The sequence below is a fragment of the Rhinolophus ferrumequinum genome, chromosome 3 (assembly GCF_004115265.2).
Source record: "Rhinolophus ferrumequinum isolate MPI-CBG mRhiFer1 chromosome 3, mRhiFer1_v1.p, whole genome shotgun sequence".
Taxonomy (NCBI): domain Eukaryota; kingdom Metazoa; phylum Chordata; class Mammalia; order Chiroptera; family Rhinolophidae; genus Rhinolophus; species Rhinolophus ferrumequinum.
Window position 1 is genome coordinate 77,106,077 of NC_046286.1, and position 20,484 is coordinate 77,126,560.

At 32.4% G+C, this 20,484-nt stretch overlaps 1 protein-coding gene across 2 annotated transcripts in view; it reads left to right on the top strand.

The window, feature by feature from the left end:
• The window catches only part of LAMA2 (laminin subunit alpha 2), a 527,500-nt gene that overhangs the window by 231,092 nt on the left and 275,924 nt on the right, over positions 1-20,484 (top strand). For both annotated transcript variants that reach the window (XM_033102537.1, XM_033102538.1), the window contains exons 8-11: positions 616-794; positions 5,353-5,452; positions 8,687-8,847; positions 18,841-18,981. In XM_033102537.1, coding sequence (XP_032958428.1) covers positions 616-794; positions 5,353-5,452; positions 8,687-8,847; positions 18,841-18,981 — 581 coding nt within the window. The remainder of the gene's footprint in view (positions 1-615; positions 795-5,352; positions 5,453-8,686; positions 8,848-18,840; positions 18,982-20,484) is intronic.

The window sequence follows — 20,484 nt, forward strand, 5'->3', positions numbered from 1 at the left end:
GTTTACCTTTTACAAATCACTTCTCTGTGCTTCAGCTTCCTAATATGTGAAAAGAGGTTAATAATAGTACCAGATTCATAACACTACTTTGAGAATTAAAATCAGTGGTAATAAATATAAAACACTTATAACATGATATAAAACAAACCCTGTTTTAGTTATTATTAGTAGTGGAAGAAAGGAACTATTTCCTAAACATTCCTTTTTGCCCATAGTATCTCTAACAGAGATTCACATGTAAAAATTATTCATTGCAGATTACTTGGATGTTAATTATTCAGTACCAAAAATTTCTTGTTTTTCTTAATAGGAAATTGTAGGTTGAACTATATGACATTTCAGTTTTTTAGGATCAGATCAATCAAATATTGGCAATTTCATATGATTCAGTTTATATATTGTAATTATTTCAAGTTCCACTAAAAAGTATGAATGTATTAATATAGCCAATAAATTCAAATACTTTTTAGTTACTTTTGTACTGATTATATGTATGTATATATGTATATAAATGTATATCTATTTTCTCATATAGTATAAAAAAATCTATTATAGAATGATTTTTTAAAATATGTCTGAAATGAACATTTATGAATTGATTTTTCCTCAATGCAGCATGCAATTGTCATGGGAAAGCTGAAGAATGCTATTATGATGAAAATGTTGCCAGAAGAAATCTGAGTTTAAATATACATGGGAAGTACATTGGAGGAGGTGTATGCATCAATTGTACCCAAAATACTGCTGGTATAAACTGTGAGACGTGTATGGACGGCTTCTTTAGACCCAAAGGGGTAAAGTATGCTTTTTCTTTCATGAAGTGTTATTTTGTTTTCTTCATACAAAGATGTATTCTATGGAAAAATAATTTTGATAGACTTCAGATCATAAAAGGTGACCAGAGTGTTTCATAATGGAAACTGATATATTTGAGGACGTGTAATAAAACAGTTCCCTCTCTCCTGAAAATTCCATTTTGCCTCATTCTACTCAATCCCAACCCCAAATCTATTCTGATTTTAAGAACATAAATTAGTTTTGCCTTTTACTGAATGTCATAAAAATGAAATCATGAAGTACATACACTTTGGCATCTTCCTTCTTTCATTCGACGTAACATTTTAAGATTTGTCCATGTTCTGTGCATCAATAGTTCCTTTAAAAATAAAAACGCTGCATAGTGTTCCTTTGCATGAACATATCATAATTTTCAGTCCATTCTCCTGATGGTGAACATTTGGGTCATTTCCAGTTTTTAGATGGATCCTATAAAACAATTTTATATGTCTTTTATGGTCATGTTTTATTTACTTTGTATAAATATGTAGGAGAAGAATGGTTGTTTCATAGGATAAGAATATGTCTGACTTTATAAGAAACTACCAACATTTTGCTAAATTAGTAATAACATTGTACATGTTCACCAAAAATATATAGAGGTTCCAGTTCTTCCATATCATCTCTGATATTTGGTACTGACGATCTTTTTTGAATTAGCCATTCTAGTGGGTGTGGGTATAGTGAGTGTGGCAAGTGAGTATTTGACAATCACTAAGTAATTCCCATCAATGTTTGGTCCCACAGCAGAACTTCTATTATGAATTCATAGCAAATTTCATGGCAATTTAATTTTTATTTTAAATGCTTATTGGCTACACCAATATCTTCTCTTGTAAAGTGTCTATTTAAGTCAGAATGTTCTTTATTCTAGAAACATTTTATTTTTAAGTTTTAGGACTATCGCCCGTAGACAAGTAAATCTTTGAAATAATGATTGAGATCTACAAGGTTAACCTCTAGTTCTAGCACTAATTTGGGGAAAATACTTTCTTTTTTACCTTTGGATTGCTTTGAGACATTTTTTTTTTACATTTATAAATTTATTTTTTATTAAATTTATTGGGGTGACATTGGTTGGTAAAATTATGTAGGCTGCAAGGGTACAATTTTATAATACATCATCTGTATATTGCATTGTGTGTTTGCCACCCAGAGTCAGTTCTCCTCCCATCACAATGTATTTGACCCCCTTTACCCTCTTCTACCTCCTCTTCTCCCCTCTTACCCTCTGGTAACCACTAAACTATTCTCTGTGTCTGGGTTTTTGTTTGTTTGTTTGTCTTGTTCATTTGTTGCTTTCAGTTTTGTATCCCACATATGAATGAAATCATATGGTTTTTGCCTTTTTCTGTCTGACCTACTTGCAGCCATGTTGTTGCAAATGGCAGTGTTTCACCTATTCTTATGGGCAAGTAGTATTCTATTGTATATATGTACCACATCTTTATCCAATCATCTATGGAAGGACACTTTGGCTATTTCCATGTCTTGGCCACCATGAATAATGCTGCAGTGAACATAGGGATACATAATATCTTTACAGATAAAAGTTTTTGGGTAAATATTGTGAATGATACACTGTAGAGAAATGATTCTGTTATCTTCCTCTGAAGATTTTTTACTTTCGTTCTAATTGGCGGTTAATTTACTGACTGACTGTCATGAAATTGTGAAAACTTGCTTTTGCATTTTGTTTGGGCAGAAAGCTCAAGGTGTTTATCTGACCTTTCTAACTTGTTCGGCAACTCCAATTTCTGTTTACTTTATGGTGCACAGACCTGACACTCTTACCCAGGTCATGCAGCTTTTCAGCTGTTGCTTTTCATTGCACTCCTTGGAGTGTCTCAAAACAATGTATGATTAAGGGATACGTTAAGTATTTGGGGGTATTGATATGCATATTTTGGTGTTATCTTTATGTAAACATGTATCTCATCTAGTGTATTTTTTTTCCTTTCAAATTTTAAATCCTTCCAATTTCAGCTAGTCTTTGATTATTCTCTCAAGTCCTTAGATTTTTCTATTTTGTTCAGAATTTATAACTGTTACCTGAGTGGTACTGGGTGCATACAAGACACTCTACCATTATCAAAACTGAAAGCTTGATAAGTTTTTAATTACAAGTCAAGTACTTAAGTAAATCTGAGCCTAGATTTTGATATTTTTATACTTACAAAATACTTATGCTATATTGTTTGTATAAAAATTCAATTTAAAGTGCTTACTATTTGGGTGCAACTCCATTGTCTTTTTGTGAAAATGTAGAAAGAAAAGTTTTGTACATTACAATTTTACAACTAAGTAACTTTCCTCTATGATATTCTTAAATGTATTGTCTTAAAATCTAATTTTAGTTTTATCTACTAAATATTTATATTTAATAGTTTCAATAAAAATATATGCATATGAATACATATGTATATACATACATATCAATGTTTACTTTGAGTACTAATTAGTAATCTGAATTATTATGTTAGTAAAATTAAAAGTCAGTGTAAAGTAGATATATGTATAGAATCTAAAACAATAGAAAGTTTCCTGATCAACAATCTAATTCAGGCAGTTTATCCTAATTACCAAAAAGACAGATAATGAATTAGGAGGATTTGGTTTACTCAAGCTCATTACTGGAATCATAAAACGTATTTATAACAGATTTTATTTAAAAAAGATTTTATTTAAAAGAAATGTTTTACCATATGTCCACAGAATAGTTTTTTCATGTCTCGGTAGTTTTCTCTGTGTAGAAAGCACTTCTCCCAATTCTACTCTCAAATTGCTACTCATACTTCAAGCTCCAGTCTAAATGTCACTTTTTCTGTGAAATATTACTTGACTTCATTGTGTTGTGTTATTACTCCTTCTTCTTTTGCTCCATAAGCTCTACTTGTATGTCTATTTTATCACTTGGCACATTCTGTTTAATCCAAGTATTTTAAGTTTGTTATTCCTGTAACTTTATTTAAGGCAGAGATTAGGCCTTACGTTACTGCTTTGCACAGTCCTTACTTCATAATGGGGGATGAATGAGTGTGTATTAAACAGATTTGATTTTGAAACTGACCTCTGGGCATAGATGACTGATATTCTATCACACATGTAAATAACTCTCTAGTTATGATACTGACTTTTATCAGTAAACGCATTTTCATTTGTAAATTAATCCTAGTCATGTATATATATATATAAAAGCTATATTTTAGGGGGAAATATGTATGTATATGTATATTATACTGAGGGTGCCAAATAAATGTATATACATTTTAAGAAGGAAAAAACTATTAAAATTATGCTGATGGTAACCACTTTGAGTACCTCTTATAATTGCAGAAGTCAAACATGACTTGTACTCATCTTTTGTTATCAGTATGCATTGAGTATTACAATTTTAATACAGTTTTTTACTTTCTTAAAATGTATATACATTTTTTTGGCACCCTCTGTATATATAGTTTAGGTGGAAATACACATACACACACACACACACACACACACTCACACACACACTAGTATTTCAGTATTTCCTAGACAAATAATTCAGTTTTTTTCTTATCCTATTGCATCGGGAAAATAAATGTTGTCTATACAGTATATTAGTACAGTCTAGGTTTGTTTAATTAAAATATTCTAACATTGAAAGCTACTAGTTATATTGAGTATTTAATATATATGAAGAATCTTATGAGATGCTTTATGTTATTCCTTTTCATTTTAATTTAATAACATCACTATAGTTGGTATAATTGTCCTCATTTTACAAGAATGTAAGTAATTTGCAGGAGGCCACATAGCCAGTAAGTGGCAACACTGGAATATGAGCTCATGTTTTTCTAATTATGGGGCCTACATTGCTTCTTTCCAGGTTGTGTTGCCTCCCCAGAAAATCAAATTTTAATTTAAATATTTAATATTATTTTTAAGCATCAAATATAAATTGCTATTTAATTAATTTTATAATGATCAATGTGAAAAAAGTTCTTGAAAAGTAAATTTGGGGGAAATTACTAATTTTGAACTATATTGTAATAAAAAATCAGGAAGATTTTATTATAGAATGCATATTAGAGAATATCAAGCAAATATTATTTTTGTTTTGGTAATGATACTGTGATTACAAATGAAAGAGATGCATACTGAAATGTGTAGGGATTAAAATACTCTTATTTGTGATATTCTCCAAAAACTTCAGCACAGCATAAAATCTGATGAAACTTACAGAGCAAAATCTTGACAATTGTTGAATAATTCATCTTGAAAATTATTAAATTTAGATAACAAATACATAGGAGTTTATTATACTGTCTTCTTTACGTTTGTGTATCCATTTAGAAGAAATGGATTTTAGAAATTGCAAACATACATTAAAGGTAACTTCTTATATTATAACTTTCTCTATATAATGTATTACTATGTATTATTAAAATTAATTTGTCCTTAAAAGTGTGCTGAATTTAAAAATATTAGTGTTTTTATTATACTTGATTAAAAGCATTTTCATGTTTTTGTTAGGTATCTCCAAATTATCCAAGGCCATGCCAGCCATGCCATTGTAATTCAGTTGGTTCCTTAAATGAAGTCTGTGTCAAGGATGAAAAGCATGCTCCACGAGGTGAGAGCCACAGTAGAAGGTCATTGTTCTGCTGCGACGACAACTAAAACCCAAATATGATCTTTTAGGAGAACATTTTACAGTAAATTTCATTCATGTAATGAATGTATTCTTCTGTCTCTCAAATGTCACTCCAAGAAGCAGTTTTTTATTCATCTCAGTAATTAATTTTGTTTAAATATAATTCTTTAAAAGCAAAAAGAGTTCAATCATTTATTTTGCATTATGTGTACATATTTACATATCTGTGCATATGCATCTTCTGTCAATCAAAAATTGGTGGTGTATGTAATTTTTTTATGTCGTGTCATTTAGTAGATTGTTTTGTAGCTTTTTAGTTTCTATCATGAAATGACAGCATTCATTGTAAGATGCGTAGCTGTAATGGGAAGAACAATTAGAGGGTATCACATACTAAGCTGTAGTCAATAATATGGAAAGCAAGAAGTGTATTAAAGGACTGAAAAAGTTAGTAGACATGAGTTTATGAAGACAAAGACGCAGACACTAATATAAGCCAATACTTTCTTTGGGGATTGAAATTCATGACCTTCAAACATTAAGGAATCAAGTGCCAAAATAACTCCTTGGTGTAAAAGGTTTAGGAGCTGCTTCCAGGAGACTTGCTTGCCAAGGTTAAGTAGAAAATTCCTAGAATATATCTGGAGCAGTTCTTTTATTTCTCTATGAGTAGATTCTTCTCTTCTTTGGAAGGACTAAAATATGCCACGCTACCAAGTTATAGGTTTCCCCACCCCCACAAAGACTCAGTTTAAAAGACTGGTAATGTTTCTTTGACATGTTTAGCTCACCTGCTTTCTTCATAAAAATGTAGGATTATCAGTTTAAGCCATATATTATTTAATACTAAAAGATTAAATATCTATTTATGTTAATCTTCAAATGGTGAATTTGAGGTCATTTTTTATTTTATGGTCTCTTAATTTTTATACTAACAACTAACCTTATTTTCAGTAATAGCACTTAATTTTTCTCCCCTAATTTTAAAATAAACATGTTATTGTTTAAAAAATTATCAAAATAAAAAAGTTGAAAAGTAAGCATATAATACAGTGGTAACTTAACGTAGATACTGCTACTAACATTTTTGTGTTAACTTTAATAATGAGTTTTCCTGATACCTAATTTTTTTTCAACTAAAATTTATTGGGGTGACAATGGTTAGTAAAATTACATAGGTTTTAAGTGCACGGTTCTGTAATACATCATTTATATATCACGTTGTGTGTTCACCACCCAAAGTCCGTACTCTTTCCGTCACCATAAATTCGACCCCATTTACCCTCTTCTGCTACCTCACACGCCCCTTACCCTCTGGTAACCACTAAACTATTATCTGTGTCTATGAGTTTGTTTCTTTATGTGTTTGTCTCATTCCTTTGTTGCTTTCAGTTTTATATACCACATATCAGTGAAGTCATATGCTTCTCGACTTCTTCTGTCTGACATATTTCGCTTACCATAGTAATCTCAAGTTCCATTCTTATTATCACAAATGGCACTATTTCATCTTTATTTATGGCAGAATAGTATTCCATTGTGTATATATACCACATCTTCTTTATCCAGTCATCTATCGAAGGACTTTGGTTTCCATGTCTTGGCCACCAAGTATTACAATTTTAATAGAATTTTTTCCTTTCTTAAAATGTGTATACATTTTTTGGCACCGTTTTTTGGCATCTTCTGTATGTATGTGTGTATGTATGTATGTATTTTTAGAGTGGTTGAATTTTGTATAAAATTTTGTCATCACCCCTGATATTCATAATTTAATTTATTGTAGTATTTGGTACAAATCTAGAAGTAGTCATTTATGTTAAGAAAACAATACTTAGATAATAATGTGCTTTGAGAAATTGAACATTTTTTATTGATTTGTCATGGAAAAGCTACAATAAAAATTTATATTTTATATCATATAACATATTAAATTTATTAGATTATTCAAATTTTCTATTGTCTTTTTAAATTCATTTATGTTTCTTTATAAATATTTAAAGTGCTAAGATTGTCATTCTCAGCCATTGATTTTGGAAAATTTTTCTTTAATTTCCAATAAATTATGTTATTTATATAGTTTCTTACTTATAATTGATGCTTATTTGGAGCATAAATGTAAAAACTTAAATCATGTTTTTTATTTTGTTTTTATCGATGTAAAGTGAGAGCTTGTCCTAGTAAATGTAATTGAATTCTACTTTGGCCCTTACTAATATTACTACAACAGTTTTTACTTTTCTATATGCTTTCCTAATGTATAATTACATTCTTTTATTTTTAATCTCTCTTGTCATTTTGTGTATCTCTTGTGAACATTACATGAACATGTTTTTAAAAGAAACAGTGAGACTCTTTAACTTATTTGTATATAGTTAATATGTATGTTTGACCTTCTCTCTGTCATTCTGTTTTATGCTATCTCTCCATAATGTTTCCTTGCTTTTTCTTCCCTCCTTTTCTTTTCTGCCTGGATTATATTTTACTGATCTGCTCTTCTATTTTTCCAGATTTTGAAGGCCAATAACTTGGATTCATTCACGCATGCATGTATTTTTTTGTTTGTTTGTTTTTCTAATCAAAGAGAAGAAGAAAAACTGTCTTGTATTTCTCTATTTAAAAAGAAAAGTAAATTTAAACTACTCTCATTTCCCTCCTCTATTTTTTTATTTCCAAAATATCTATTCCTGTGAACATTCTGAGTCTTTGTTGTACTAAGTGATGCTGTATTTTTACTGTTGTTGTTAAATTATTGTTTTAAGTAGTATATTTTTACTCCCAACGAACTTTTCCATCTTGTCTGAGAGGGTTTATGAACCAACAGGTGTGCACAGATTACTAATTCTTAATCTAGTGTCATCAGTCAGAGTTATGGAAATTCCTTTTTATCATTGCAGTGGTTTTTCTGTAGCCTTAATTTTGGTAGATGCTAAGAGTTTTGGGGTTTTTTTTGTTTGTTTTGTTTTTATTTTTGTTTTTGTTTTTTTAGTTCTTAATATTTTTAAAGATACTTAGAAAATGCTATGTACACAAATCATAGCCATCTTCTGATTACACCTTATGTTCTGTGGTTTTAACTTTTCTTTTTTGATGTACATCATGAATCTAATTTTGGGTGAAAATAAGCTTTTAAAGTCTACAAAATTTAAAAACTCGGTAGCTAAATTATATATTTGTCTTAAAAATGTTGATATGTGGCTCATCTTCTCTTAGGTCTGGCACCTGGGTCCTGTCATTGCAAGCCTGGCTTTGGAGGGGTGAGCTGTGATCGGTGTGCCAGGGGCTACACTGGCTACCCAGACTGTAAACCCTGTAACTGTAGTGGCGAAGGAAGCACAAATGTGGACCCTTGTTTTGGACCCTGTAACTGCAAGGTACATTGTTTATTCTGGTAACATCCCACTGTCAAATTAGAAGGTCATTTTCCTCGGCTTTCTCATATGTCTGCTGGCATCAAGCAATTGTTATAACTTGTGACACTCAGAAGTATCTTTAGAAGCATACCAGGTTCATTGCAGCAAGACACTTGCCATTTGTCTAAAAAACCAACAATTATACAGAGGGCCAGTCACCTTAAGACTGTTAGTTTACAGCAAAAACATCTTTTACCTATTATCAAGCTAGCGTAATTTAAAAATATACAACACTAAAAATAGCAACCTTTAAAACTATAGGACATTCAGATCAACTCTAGCTTTGTATCTAATTCTAACAGTAATTCTGTCAAGAGTTTCATTGTGGATTTTTAAATGATCTTCTGAAGTTTGAACCCCGGTAGGTCTCAATATACCATATTTAAATTCTTCCATTTAATTACCAAAAATGTGAGAAGCCGTAGTGGAATTGATTAAAGGTACATATTTCCTCCCAAGAGTACTTTCAGAAATGCCACTTTGTGTGTTGTTGTACATGCTCGGCGAATAGTTCATCATATTAACACCAAAGGATGAATTATACCTGTTGTTTATACTTATAAAGGAAACATAGAAGCATATACAAGTCTTAAACGATAAAATTAATTTCCTAGAGCTATAGCCATCAGCACCAAAGTTTGGATAAGACAGTGTTAGTTACATTAGCTGAGAATGAACAATCCATTGAAACTTAGCGTGCTGTACTAAAAATAAATGTTACTTTTTTCTTTTTTCTCAATTGCAGATGAAACGTTATTAAGATCTTTCCTTTATTAATTCATTAGTCTTACCTAAGCAGTATAAATGATACTCTTGCAATTATATGTGCGTGTATGTATATACAAACATTAAATCATAACACAAGAAGTAAATATTAGCATTAATGTTGTGTGTGTTTTTGGGGACAAGAATTTCTAAAATATCAAGCTAAATGTGCTAATAGTTACAAAATGAATATATGTTATATCGGTAATTTAGGTACTTATCTTAGGCTTCTGAAACAATAGAACTCCTGTCTACATGCACAGGCAGAAAGTCCACAATCCATATAAACAATGTTCAACATAGGCCTACTTATCATAATGAGTATTAGAAAAAAATCTAAATATCCATAAATCAATAAGAAAAAAAGTATAATATGTTCATAATCTGATACAAGGGAATAAAATAAAATAGGTCCACATCTACAAACAGTGATGAATTTTAGAAACTTCAGAAGAAAACAAAAGCGATTATGTTATCATTTATATAAAGATGTAAAACATAAAACAATTTTATATTGTGTGGATACACATATATAAATTTAAAAATTTTAAATACACTGGTATAATATGCACAAATTTCAGAATAGCAGTTAACTCTAGAGAATAAGAAAAGGGAATAGGATGAAATTAAAGTGAGATTCAATTGTGCCTAAATATTATTTCTTTAAACAACATATCTGAAGCACACATGGAAATTTTTTTTTTTTTTACCTTTAGGTTGTAATAGATAATTGTCATGTTATCTGTAGTTTTGTGGTGCTTTAAAATAATTCTTCATTTAAAATGTCTTTAATTGAAGGGAAAAGAAGGATTTTCTGATTTAAAAAGGTATATGAAATTTTTAACTTAATACAATATCAACTATTATCACCTTGACACATAAGATTTTCTGTTACATCTTTGTTTAGACAATGATATTAATGAAGATCATCATAATTATATTTTAAAATGTGAAAACAGTGCCAGCTCAAGTCACAAAAAAACTTTTACTAATTTTTATTCATTGTTAAAATTTTTGAAATTTCTATAGCTTCTCCTGAATTACAAGAGACAAGTGAATATCAGATATGTGACAAGTCAATTGAATGTAAATGCTCTTCTGACTCTTGGTATTTATTTTAAATATCACATGCTAGAAATCGTCTTTTTTGAAGTTTGGTGTCATGTTATCCATTACAAGTCAGTTGGATTGCAGGCTCTGATAAATAATATAAATTGACCTTGATCTGGATAGGAGCATGTGCTTTTATTTTTACCAAAGTCTTATAGTAGAAAGATAAAAATGAAGTATAAAACTAGAGAAATCAAAGTCTGTATTTTCATCTTGCTTTGCTTTTTTATTGCACTTTTTTGTTTTGGTTTGGTTTTTATTGCACTTTTTATTAAGTCCTTACTGGCATATGAGATTTTGTGATCTGACCTTGGTTTACCTCTCCACAATGTTCTGGAGCTTCAGTCGCTGTTTTCCAGCTTTGCTTAACTTCCTTGAATCACCAAACTTTAACTGTGGAATTTTATGGATTCTATTCAGACTGCTTGGAAAACCTCAACTCTGGCCTTCTTCCTTTGCTTAGCTAGGCGATTTTCAAGGCTCAGCTCTACTTTCTCAGCAAAGCTGTCCTGGATCCCCCAGTATAAATCATTCTGCCACATACACTTGTAACACCTTTTCCTTTTCCTTTGTAATCTTTTCACAATTTGTAATCCTAGTTAATGTCTGTCTCAACTCTGGTGACATGTATCCTATGTATTTTCCTCATCATTGAACAATAAAAAGATAACAAACACAGTGACTCATACATAAAAAAAATGATGGAAGAAAGAAAACTAAAAAATTGTGAAGGTTTGACAGTCATTTAAACTGTCTGATTCCTATTTACTAATCTGGAAAATGATGATATTAAATATGTCCTGCCTAATTCTCAATAGGTGTAATTATAACATTGAAGCTTTGTATAAAATCAAACATGAGCATAATCATAAATACCTACTGGAATACTTTTTTGTTTATTAATGTTGCTTTTTACCAGGTAGAAATAAGTTTCCATTCTCTTCCCCCAATAGGATTTTTATGATGTTTGCTAACATTTTTATTAGTTTTTTTTCCCCTCCTATTTTACATTTATGCGTATGAGTGATCACCCCATTAACTTGTTAGCTTCAAACCATGGGCATTTCTACAAAAGACATTCAGTTTATATATTTGATCCCGAATTTCAGTTACAGATGTAAAATCTTTAGCATAAAAAGTACATGTAGGATTTGTCTCTTGCAATAGCTACAGTGCAAAATATTATGTTAATTAAGTTTTGTGGTATTTTTTTTTTTAATTTTGAAAACTAAGCCTGTGAAAAGTAGGAATTAATTTTTATTTTCTTCTCTCTCTCTCTTCCTAATCCATCAACTATTTATATTTGGAACAGTGTTTAAAGAGTAAGCACTCAGCAAATACTTCTAATTCGTTAATTATTCTTCTTTTGTTAACGTCTTTTAATATTAGGATGCATTAGAATGAAGGCCATAACAGAGGAAAATATGTAACTGACTACAAACCCCCTCAGAAAGAAACAAGCATGACTGAAAAATTCCCGAAGCAATTATCACAAAATTAACTTAAATGTCACCGGAGATCTTTCTGGTTACTTTGTCAGTAGAATTCCCAGCTGACTAACAATCATGGTTAAACATGTACTTCTGAAGTTGTACCTAATTTATAAGAAGGCAGCTGCATGAGAAAGAATACAGGCATACTATTGTGACTATTTCTCTAGAGAGAAACTGTACTGAGGAAACCATAGCAAAAAGAAAATTGATGTCAACACAACAGTATCCGACTTCAAAAAATAAATAATAAAACTATTAGGTTGGTGCAAAAGTAGGTTTAAAAGGTTAAAAATAATTGCAAAAACCGCAATTACTTTTGCACCAACCTGATAGTAAGGTTTTTTTTTTTCCTAATACAACTTTGTTTTCAGGGGAAAAGATTACCAAAGGGCAAAAAAAGGAAGTCATAAATTTTTTGAAGGAGAGTCCACGAGATATCTAATTAGACACTTAGCAAAATATATTCCACAGAAATATGTCTAAAGCACACATTTCTCCATAAAGGGATGCAAATTGATTTTTGAGGGGCACGAATATCCTATTCATTCTATGTGTAAGGCAAACATAATCTCACAGTGCATCTGTACATACATACAGTATATTCACAGAATTCAGTTTTCATGGTGGGGATGATTATGAAAAAAATGACTACAGAGACTCCTTTAGGGCATGATAATGAAAGCTAGGTTGAGAACCACTGTTCTAAAATAAAGGAACACTTTTTATTATCACAGTACATAAGAAATAAAAATATTTATGATATGGACTAATTATTTACAATGGGAAAATTATTGACTATTATTAGTACCTATTTAATTTTTGTTAATATAACCAACTAGAATAATGGTTTAGAAATCAAGAAAGTAGAATATTTGGGTTTAAGAAAATATGGTGATATAAGGGAATATTAAACCTTGGAGTGGAAGTCTGGAGAACTCTGGAAATTACTATTTCATAAGCTTAGGTGTAAAAAATAACAAATATTTCTAATTTGTAAATTAGAAATGATAGCTCTTAGAATCTAAATAAATAAAATATTAAAATAAATTTACTGAATTGACAAATGTTGCCCATTTGAAATGCTGGGAAAGAGAATAAATTAGACCACCACTTTTGTTTAGATAACGTGTTAAAACAACTTTTAAAATTGGTATTAAATTATATGTTGATACAGTTGACCCTTGAATAGCACAGGAGGTAGGGGTACTGACCCCCACATGGTTGAAAATTCATGTATAGCTTTATCTCCCCAAATACTTAACTACAGTTGCCCCTTGGTATCTTCAAGGGATTGGTCCAGGACCACGGTGGATACCAAAATCCACAGATGCTCAAGTCCTTATACAAATCACTGTAGAACAGTGCATGCAATTGGCCCTCCCATTCATGGATTCCCAACCATGGATGGAAAATACTGGTTTGCCACCGAGTTTGGTTGAATTCAAGGACGCAAAACCTGGGGATATGGAGGGTGACTGTGTATTTGTTGAAAAAAGTCCACATATATATGGAACCATGCAGTTCAAACCCACGTTGCTCAAGGATGAAGTATAACTCTTTTTAAAGTTGATCAGTACAAAGAAGTGACAGAATAATAGCTGAAGGAAAGAGAAATCTCATAATGAGCAAAATGCCATTTGGGCTAGAAGCTGCAAACTCTCACCATCATGGTTAGATATTTAGGATCAATTATTTTTACATCTGTGCTTCACAAACTGAGTTGGATGGTGACAAGTTATAAGATATGATATTTGCCCTTAAAGACCTTATAATATAAATGGCAAGAAAAGGGGAAAAAAATGATTCTACTGTTTGCATTGTTTGTTTATTTAAATAAATAAATGAACTTTAGTAAGCATTCTAACATCTGGAAATATTCCAATTGGAAAGAACAGTGTTGCAGCTGCCTATTTTAATCCTATCATGCAAACCTTGGGATACATCTTTTTCTCTCAACCAGATGGCTTTTCCATCTTTTTTTTCCTTCAGAAGGATGGAGAACTGTGATGATGAATCTGGTGTTCCACCCAGAACATGCACTCAGTATCCCTTTTAGAGTAGTAACTTCCTTCTGCCTTGTATTATCCTTTGTCCAAACTCTTATTTCCTTTGCTATCTAATCCCCTTGAGGGCATTTGTATATATTCTCTGGCATCTTGTATAATACTTTGTATTAGTAGCTCAGCCATGATTTGATGAATGAATGAGTAAAATAGATAATAAAGGAACAGTGAGAAATAATGTACAGAGCATTCACTAATACTTTGATATTGACAGCTAAAGAAATTAAATCGCTCAAAGAACCTACCAATATAGCAGACGGTTCACTCTCAAGCTGTGAATAAAAAATTTAAGTTCCGACCATTCGTAGCAAGAGAATCTTCCAAGAATGAATCAGGAATACAATCAGGGGATGCTTCAAGGATGGCAGTTGTTGAAAAATAACAGAGAAGTTTCGGAAAAGCAATTATCCACCTGGGTGCTCATAAAAAGAGTTGACACTCAAGCTACCCAGATCATGTGTATTAGCCAATTACCTGAAAGAGGAAAACCTGTGCTTCTATGAAGGTTCAGTAAAACCCTTGAAACGCCACACTTCTGTGTTTGAATTGTGTCACTCTAAAATATATTACATATGAAACTGTAATGTTCTGTATTAATCACTGTTTTAAAACTAATATGTTTTTCAAAGAGAACTTTGGAAATGCAATCCTTAAATAAGAACTACTTAGATATATACTCTCTCAGGGGGGGTTGGAAAAGGAAATTGGAAGTATACCCTGATATAACTAATTAATTCTATACATGTTGAGACATGTCCAGAAAGCTGAATTCCCATGAGCTAAAAAATTTTCTCCCTGATTTTTCATCTTCCTACCAGCCTCAAAAGGCACTTTAATTAGGTCATAAGGACAGATATATAAATAGGTACTATATCCACCATATTTACTGTTGAGTTTAGGCTTAATATTTATTTATAGTTCAACCTGAGAAAAATTAGAACCAGTACTTTTCAATTGAATAAATCTATCTTAATCTGATTAGTAGCTGCCACTTACTAAAGGAAAAGTATGGTATAGACTCAGGACTAGAGAAGTAGGAGTCTACAAACTTAAGGTTGTGGCTTTATGCTGACATGTTTTGCAATTGTATGTAAGGTCTATGCAAATCTTGTAAGAGTTGAAAATTACTTGTGAAGAGGTTGAAGTGAATTGGGCTTGGGGAGGTAGACTAGGATTAGTTTGAGGACCTGTAACAGGGTCTAAAATAGTTTGGCTCAAAGATTGTCAAAATAAACAAAACAAACTACCACTTGGCTAACTTGTTTCTATAGGTGCAGACATTCTATTATCTTTACTAGAGTGTGCTGTGGGTTCCCAAGGCCACACTCATTTTCAATAATTCACTAGAAGGACTCCCAGAACTCTGAAAAGCTATTATACTCATGGTCATGGTTTATTACAGTGAAAGGATACAGATTAAAATCAACAAAGACAAAAGGAGTATAGGGAAGAGTACAGGAAAAACCAAGTGCCAATTTGCAGTTATCCTCTCCCAGTAGAGTGGTGCAGAGAGTACTTAATTCTCCCAACAGCAATGTATGATGACACATATGAAGTGTTGCCAACCAGGGAAACTCACCCAAGTCTTTGTGTCCAAGGTTTTTATTGGGGGTCAGTCACATGCATATAGAACATTCATATGGTTGGCCTTAACTACTCAGCCTCCAGAACCCCCAGAAGTCAAACTGATACAACATGGCCCAGAACCCCAGGTAAAGAAAATTAGGTATTCACCATAAATCATAATTTTGGCATAAAATATCTGGTGTGACCTGCTGGCAGATATACAAAGACACACTTATCAGCAGGATATTCCAAGGGCTAAAGATTATCTCCCAGGAGCTGGTCAAGGGACAGTCTTTCATTTTGGAACGTGCGGGGTTGGACCACTCCAACTCTGTTGAGTTAACCCTTTACTGAACCATATAGTAATGAGAGATTCCTTTGTTCTAGTGTCTCATATTTCATAGACATTTTACCTGTTACTACCAACTTAAGTGTCTCAAGTATAGTTCTGTTGATTTATCTCCTGCTGAATAACCTCTAATGCCTTACCAATTCCTAAGGGGAAAGATTCGTATCTCCTAGGGTAGCTTTAAAGGTTCATTACATGAGGTCATGGACCCTGGAATTCAAGTACCAAGTGAAACCCCTAACATATAGCAAATATTTAGTGCATTTTTTGAAAGAATATGTAATGACTGAACCTTCTACACTTTGGATTGTTTCTTGTTCCCAATATCTTTGCTAACATGCTCTCTCATTCTAACTTCTCCAACAGGTTGAATTTTTTTTAACCACACTTCAAGGTTTTGGTCAAATTCCACTCCTGGCATAAAGCCTTCTCAAGCCTTCATGGCAGGCATTAGTCCCTCCTCTGTATTCCCATAATTGATTTGTAGATGCATTTATACTCCGTCTTGCATTATAGTTGATTATGAGTGTACCTTTTATCCAACTCTAGATGTCGGCTTTTAAAGACAGAGACCTTGACCCACCCTATCTTTAGAGTCCCTCGAATTCCTATCCTAATGTTTGCTTCAGGTTATTAAATGGAATTGAATATTGCAACTATTTAATCATTGTTTTTCAAGGTCATATTGCGAAGCTAAAATGGGGCTAAGGGAAAATGTAATCTCCAAAAATTTCCGGTTGTTGAACTCAGTCTGAATCTCAGAAAAGTGGTATTACAAGCTTTCAAATTAGAGTAAATGAAAAGTAGATTGGACGCAAAACATAAAAACACAGTGTACAGAACAGTTTTACTGTGTCCTCAACGGGATAAGCTAAATTATAATCATAGATATGTTTCATCTTCCCTGCCTGTGTACTCTTCTGAAGATGCTTTCAACTTCAGGGCTTTGGGTATTTATTTGTCACCATAGGTCTGAAATCAGTTTGATTAGCTTTGCTGACATCTATCATCTCAAAATATCTAAAATCTACTTTACAAATAAAAACTACCAAGAATTTCAGTGGCAACAATTCAATTTGTGTACATATCAGGATGCTAAACTTTGACATGGGGAAAGGGCCTAGAGACACCCCTTTGTCTAGGCTGCAGCAATGTAGAAGTGATTGAGATTGTAAATTGGTCATAGAAATTAAGAGTCAAAGAATTAATTTCAAATAAACTATTCTCTTAGATACAAGGAGAGCCTCTTTATTTGTTTATTCTTATAAATTTATCTATTTTTTCATGCTGCTCTTTCCTCTTTTATTTTTCTTCATATGTTCTCAGATTTTATTATCCCTATCCTCTACCCAACCTTGGTGTACTCAAAAGTACCTTTATTAAACATCTACTGTGTGCATAACTTTTTACTATGGATGAGAAACAGGACCACTAAGAGATTCATTTAAACTTAATAAGATTTTATTAAGCTAGTTCTCAGTGTTCTACCAGGAGCCCTGCATTTTCCTGGTACTATAAAGATAAGTAAAACAGGGTTTCTACCTCTTGAATAGATTACGGTATACAGCTGGAGAGAACAATCTTAGAATAAATAGCTATGCTTTTTCTGTGGTTATGATAGAGCAGTGTATAAAGGGCTATAAAAACAGTTGAAGAGAAGTTAGTTATCTAAAGTAAAAGGATAGTTTCAGAACTGAGGTAATAAGGAAATTCAAGGAAGTGGAAACATGTGGAGCAGATGCACGTGTAGAGAATATTAAGAATCTGTTGCCTGGAAAGCAAGGAGCCTTCATGTAGAAGTTATTAGTCAAGATTAGCGACTTCTTAAATTGAAAGTGTACACCCTCCCTAGTTTTTGATCACCTGGTCGGCTTTCCCTGGATGAGTCCACACTATAAGTTCACCTATAAACATGATTTTTCAGTATACTTGAAATAGGACTAGTGAAACCAATCTGGAGAGCAATCACCAAATGAGAACTATTTTTTCCCAGAATATCACTGTGTGATTAAGTGGCTGTACCATTATGTTAAAGGAAACACTGTGAAAATTAACCAGGGAAAACATACCTCTTTTTGCACTTAGTCTCACTAGGGAAAGCCTCTGATGTTTGCCCCAGTTTCTCTGCCTGTCAGGTCTTATGCTTGCTTCAAATGTATGCATTTTTAATATATAATGTGAAAAGTATTTCACCACCTGTATGATATCAGTGTTCTATTATTAGCTTATCTTTAATTTTACCACTTTTAATGTCTCCTATAAAGAAGGTCAGTGATGGAGCATGGTGAACCAAACTGATTTTAGTTCATTTCATTGATTGCTGTGTTGATTATAACATTTACTCCACACTCTTGACATACATGAAGATCACAATTGTAACCTTTACTACAGTAGATTTGTGTTCAATATTCCTTCCCTTCAGTGCAGTTAGAAAGGATGTAGCTTACTAAGGAGCTTTTAAGCAGATTTTTAAAATTGTCATTATACTTAAAATATGTTTGGGTTGTAAAATGAAGACTATACAGTTTATATTTTCCTTAAACAGAATTACAGACAATTCTTAATTTTCAAGGGCACCGCTGTTTCTAACGCACCTCTCTATTCACAGGAAAATGTTGAAGGCGAAGATTGCAGTCGCTGCAAATCTGGCTTCTTCAATTTGCAAGAGGATAATCCTAAAGGTTGTGACGAGTGTTTCTGTTCCGGGGTTTCCAACAGATGTCAGAGTTCCTACTGGACCTATGGCAATGTAAGCAATGGACTTTTACTTCTGTATGTTATTCCACTGGCCTTCTTGCTACTGTTACTGTTCTTTTGTAAGAAATTATTATTATTATTATTATTATTATTATTATTATTATTATTATTATTATTGAGCTTCTACTTAAAGTTATCCAGAAGAAGTGGTGGGATTTTTTTTTTCAAATGGCTATTTTTGTATCTTTGATCAAAGCCTTAGAGTTTTTATTTGTAACAATATGTAGAGGGGAACCTCTTAGAATAAGTAAACTCCAACCTGTGTAGTGTCCATGATGAGTATGTGAAACAGTAATGAATTGAATGTTGTTCTAGCCCCAAGAGCTGACGATTCAATAGACAAAGCATCAGACTGTGATACAAAGAAATACAAATTCCTTTCTGCAATATTTTTGGTGGACAAGCGAAGAAAAATTGCGTAATCATATGCACATTATTACCCAGCAACATTTCGTTGCTATTTGATGTCGCATGGGCCATTTCATTGTGAAAAGGGGACATTGAATTTGAACAATGCCATCTTCACTCTTAATTGATTTGAAAAAATTCAAATTATTACCTATGTCGTAGTTACTGGAACTTTCTTCCTCTAACTTAAACACAAATATAAACATGTGGACCTTATTTCCTCCACTTTGCACCACAATCCCCATTACCTTTTGAACTCTATGCAATGATTTGTCTCCTTATGGAAGAGGTGTGAGAGGAAAAGGTGACTTTCAGGAAATGTCAAATAGCCTGTGAGGCTGCCCGTAAGAGTACAGAGCAGCCGGAAATAGGTTGGAGGAAGAAAAGACTAGAGGGGGAAGGAAAAACTGTTCCATACAGAGTTGTGTGTGCTGAGAAGTTGGATTCTTATACTTGGAAAGTCATTGAAGGCTTTTAGCAGGGGAGTGATCTGATTACAGTTGTGCTTTACAAAGATAACTATTTCAATAAACTATTTCCTTTCCTTCCAGCTTTAATCAGCTAACTAATCCTTAACACAGTCATCTTTTTTTTTTTTCTCTGTCTGTATTCCTTTTAAGTCAAGTGTGAAATATGCTGAATAGTTTCTGGTTGTATTCTCATGTCTAAATTTGAATCCATACAGACTTTATCAAATGTATTGCTTTTGAAGCAGGTTACATGGAACCAGCAGCGAGTGGAAATCTAGCCTAACTTCCTCCTTTTGTCTGTGGAGTTTTACCCTGCCTTTCAGACAGTCCTGTTAGTCTATCAAAGTTTCATAGTTAGCAGAGGAGCTGAGGTAGCACTCATCCTTGGCTCAGAAACTAAGTCCACTGGTACTTACATTTCACTAAGTCTTCTGAAAAGAACTTCCTATAAATCTCACTGGGCTGTCTTAGAATGTCTGGAGGGTGATGTCAGAGAGGGAAGAACAGGAAGTAATACGTCATTGTCCAGCAAGTCAGTAAATTTTTATCTGGTCTCTTTTTCTTTTGACCAGGGCAATCCAAGCAATTCCACAACTTTGGTTGATACAAAATCAAAT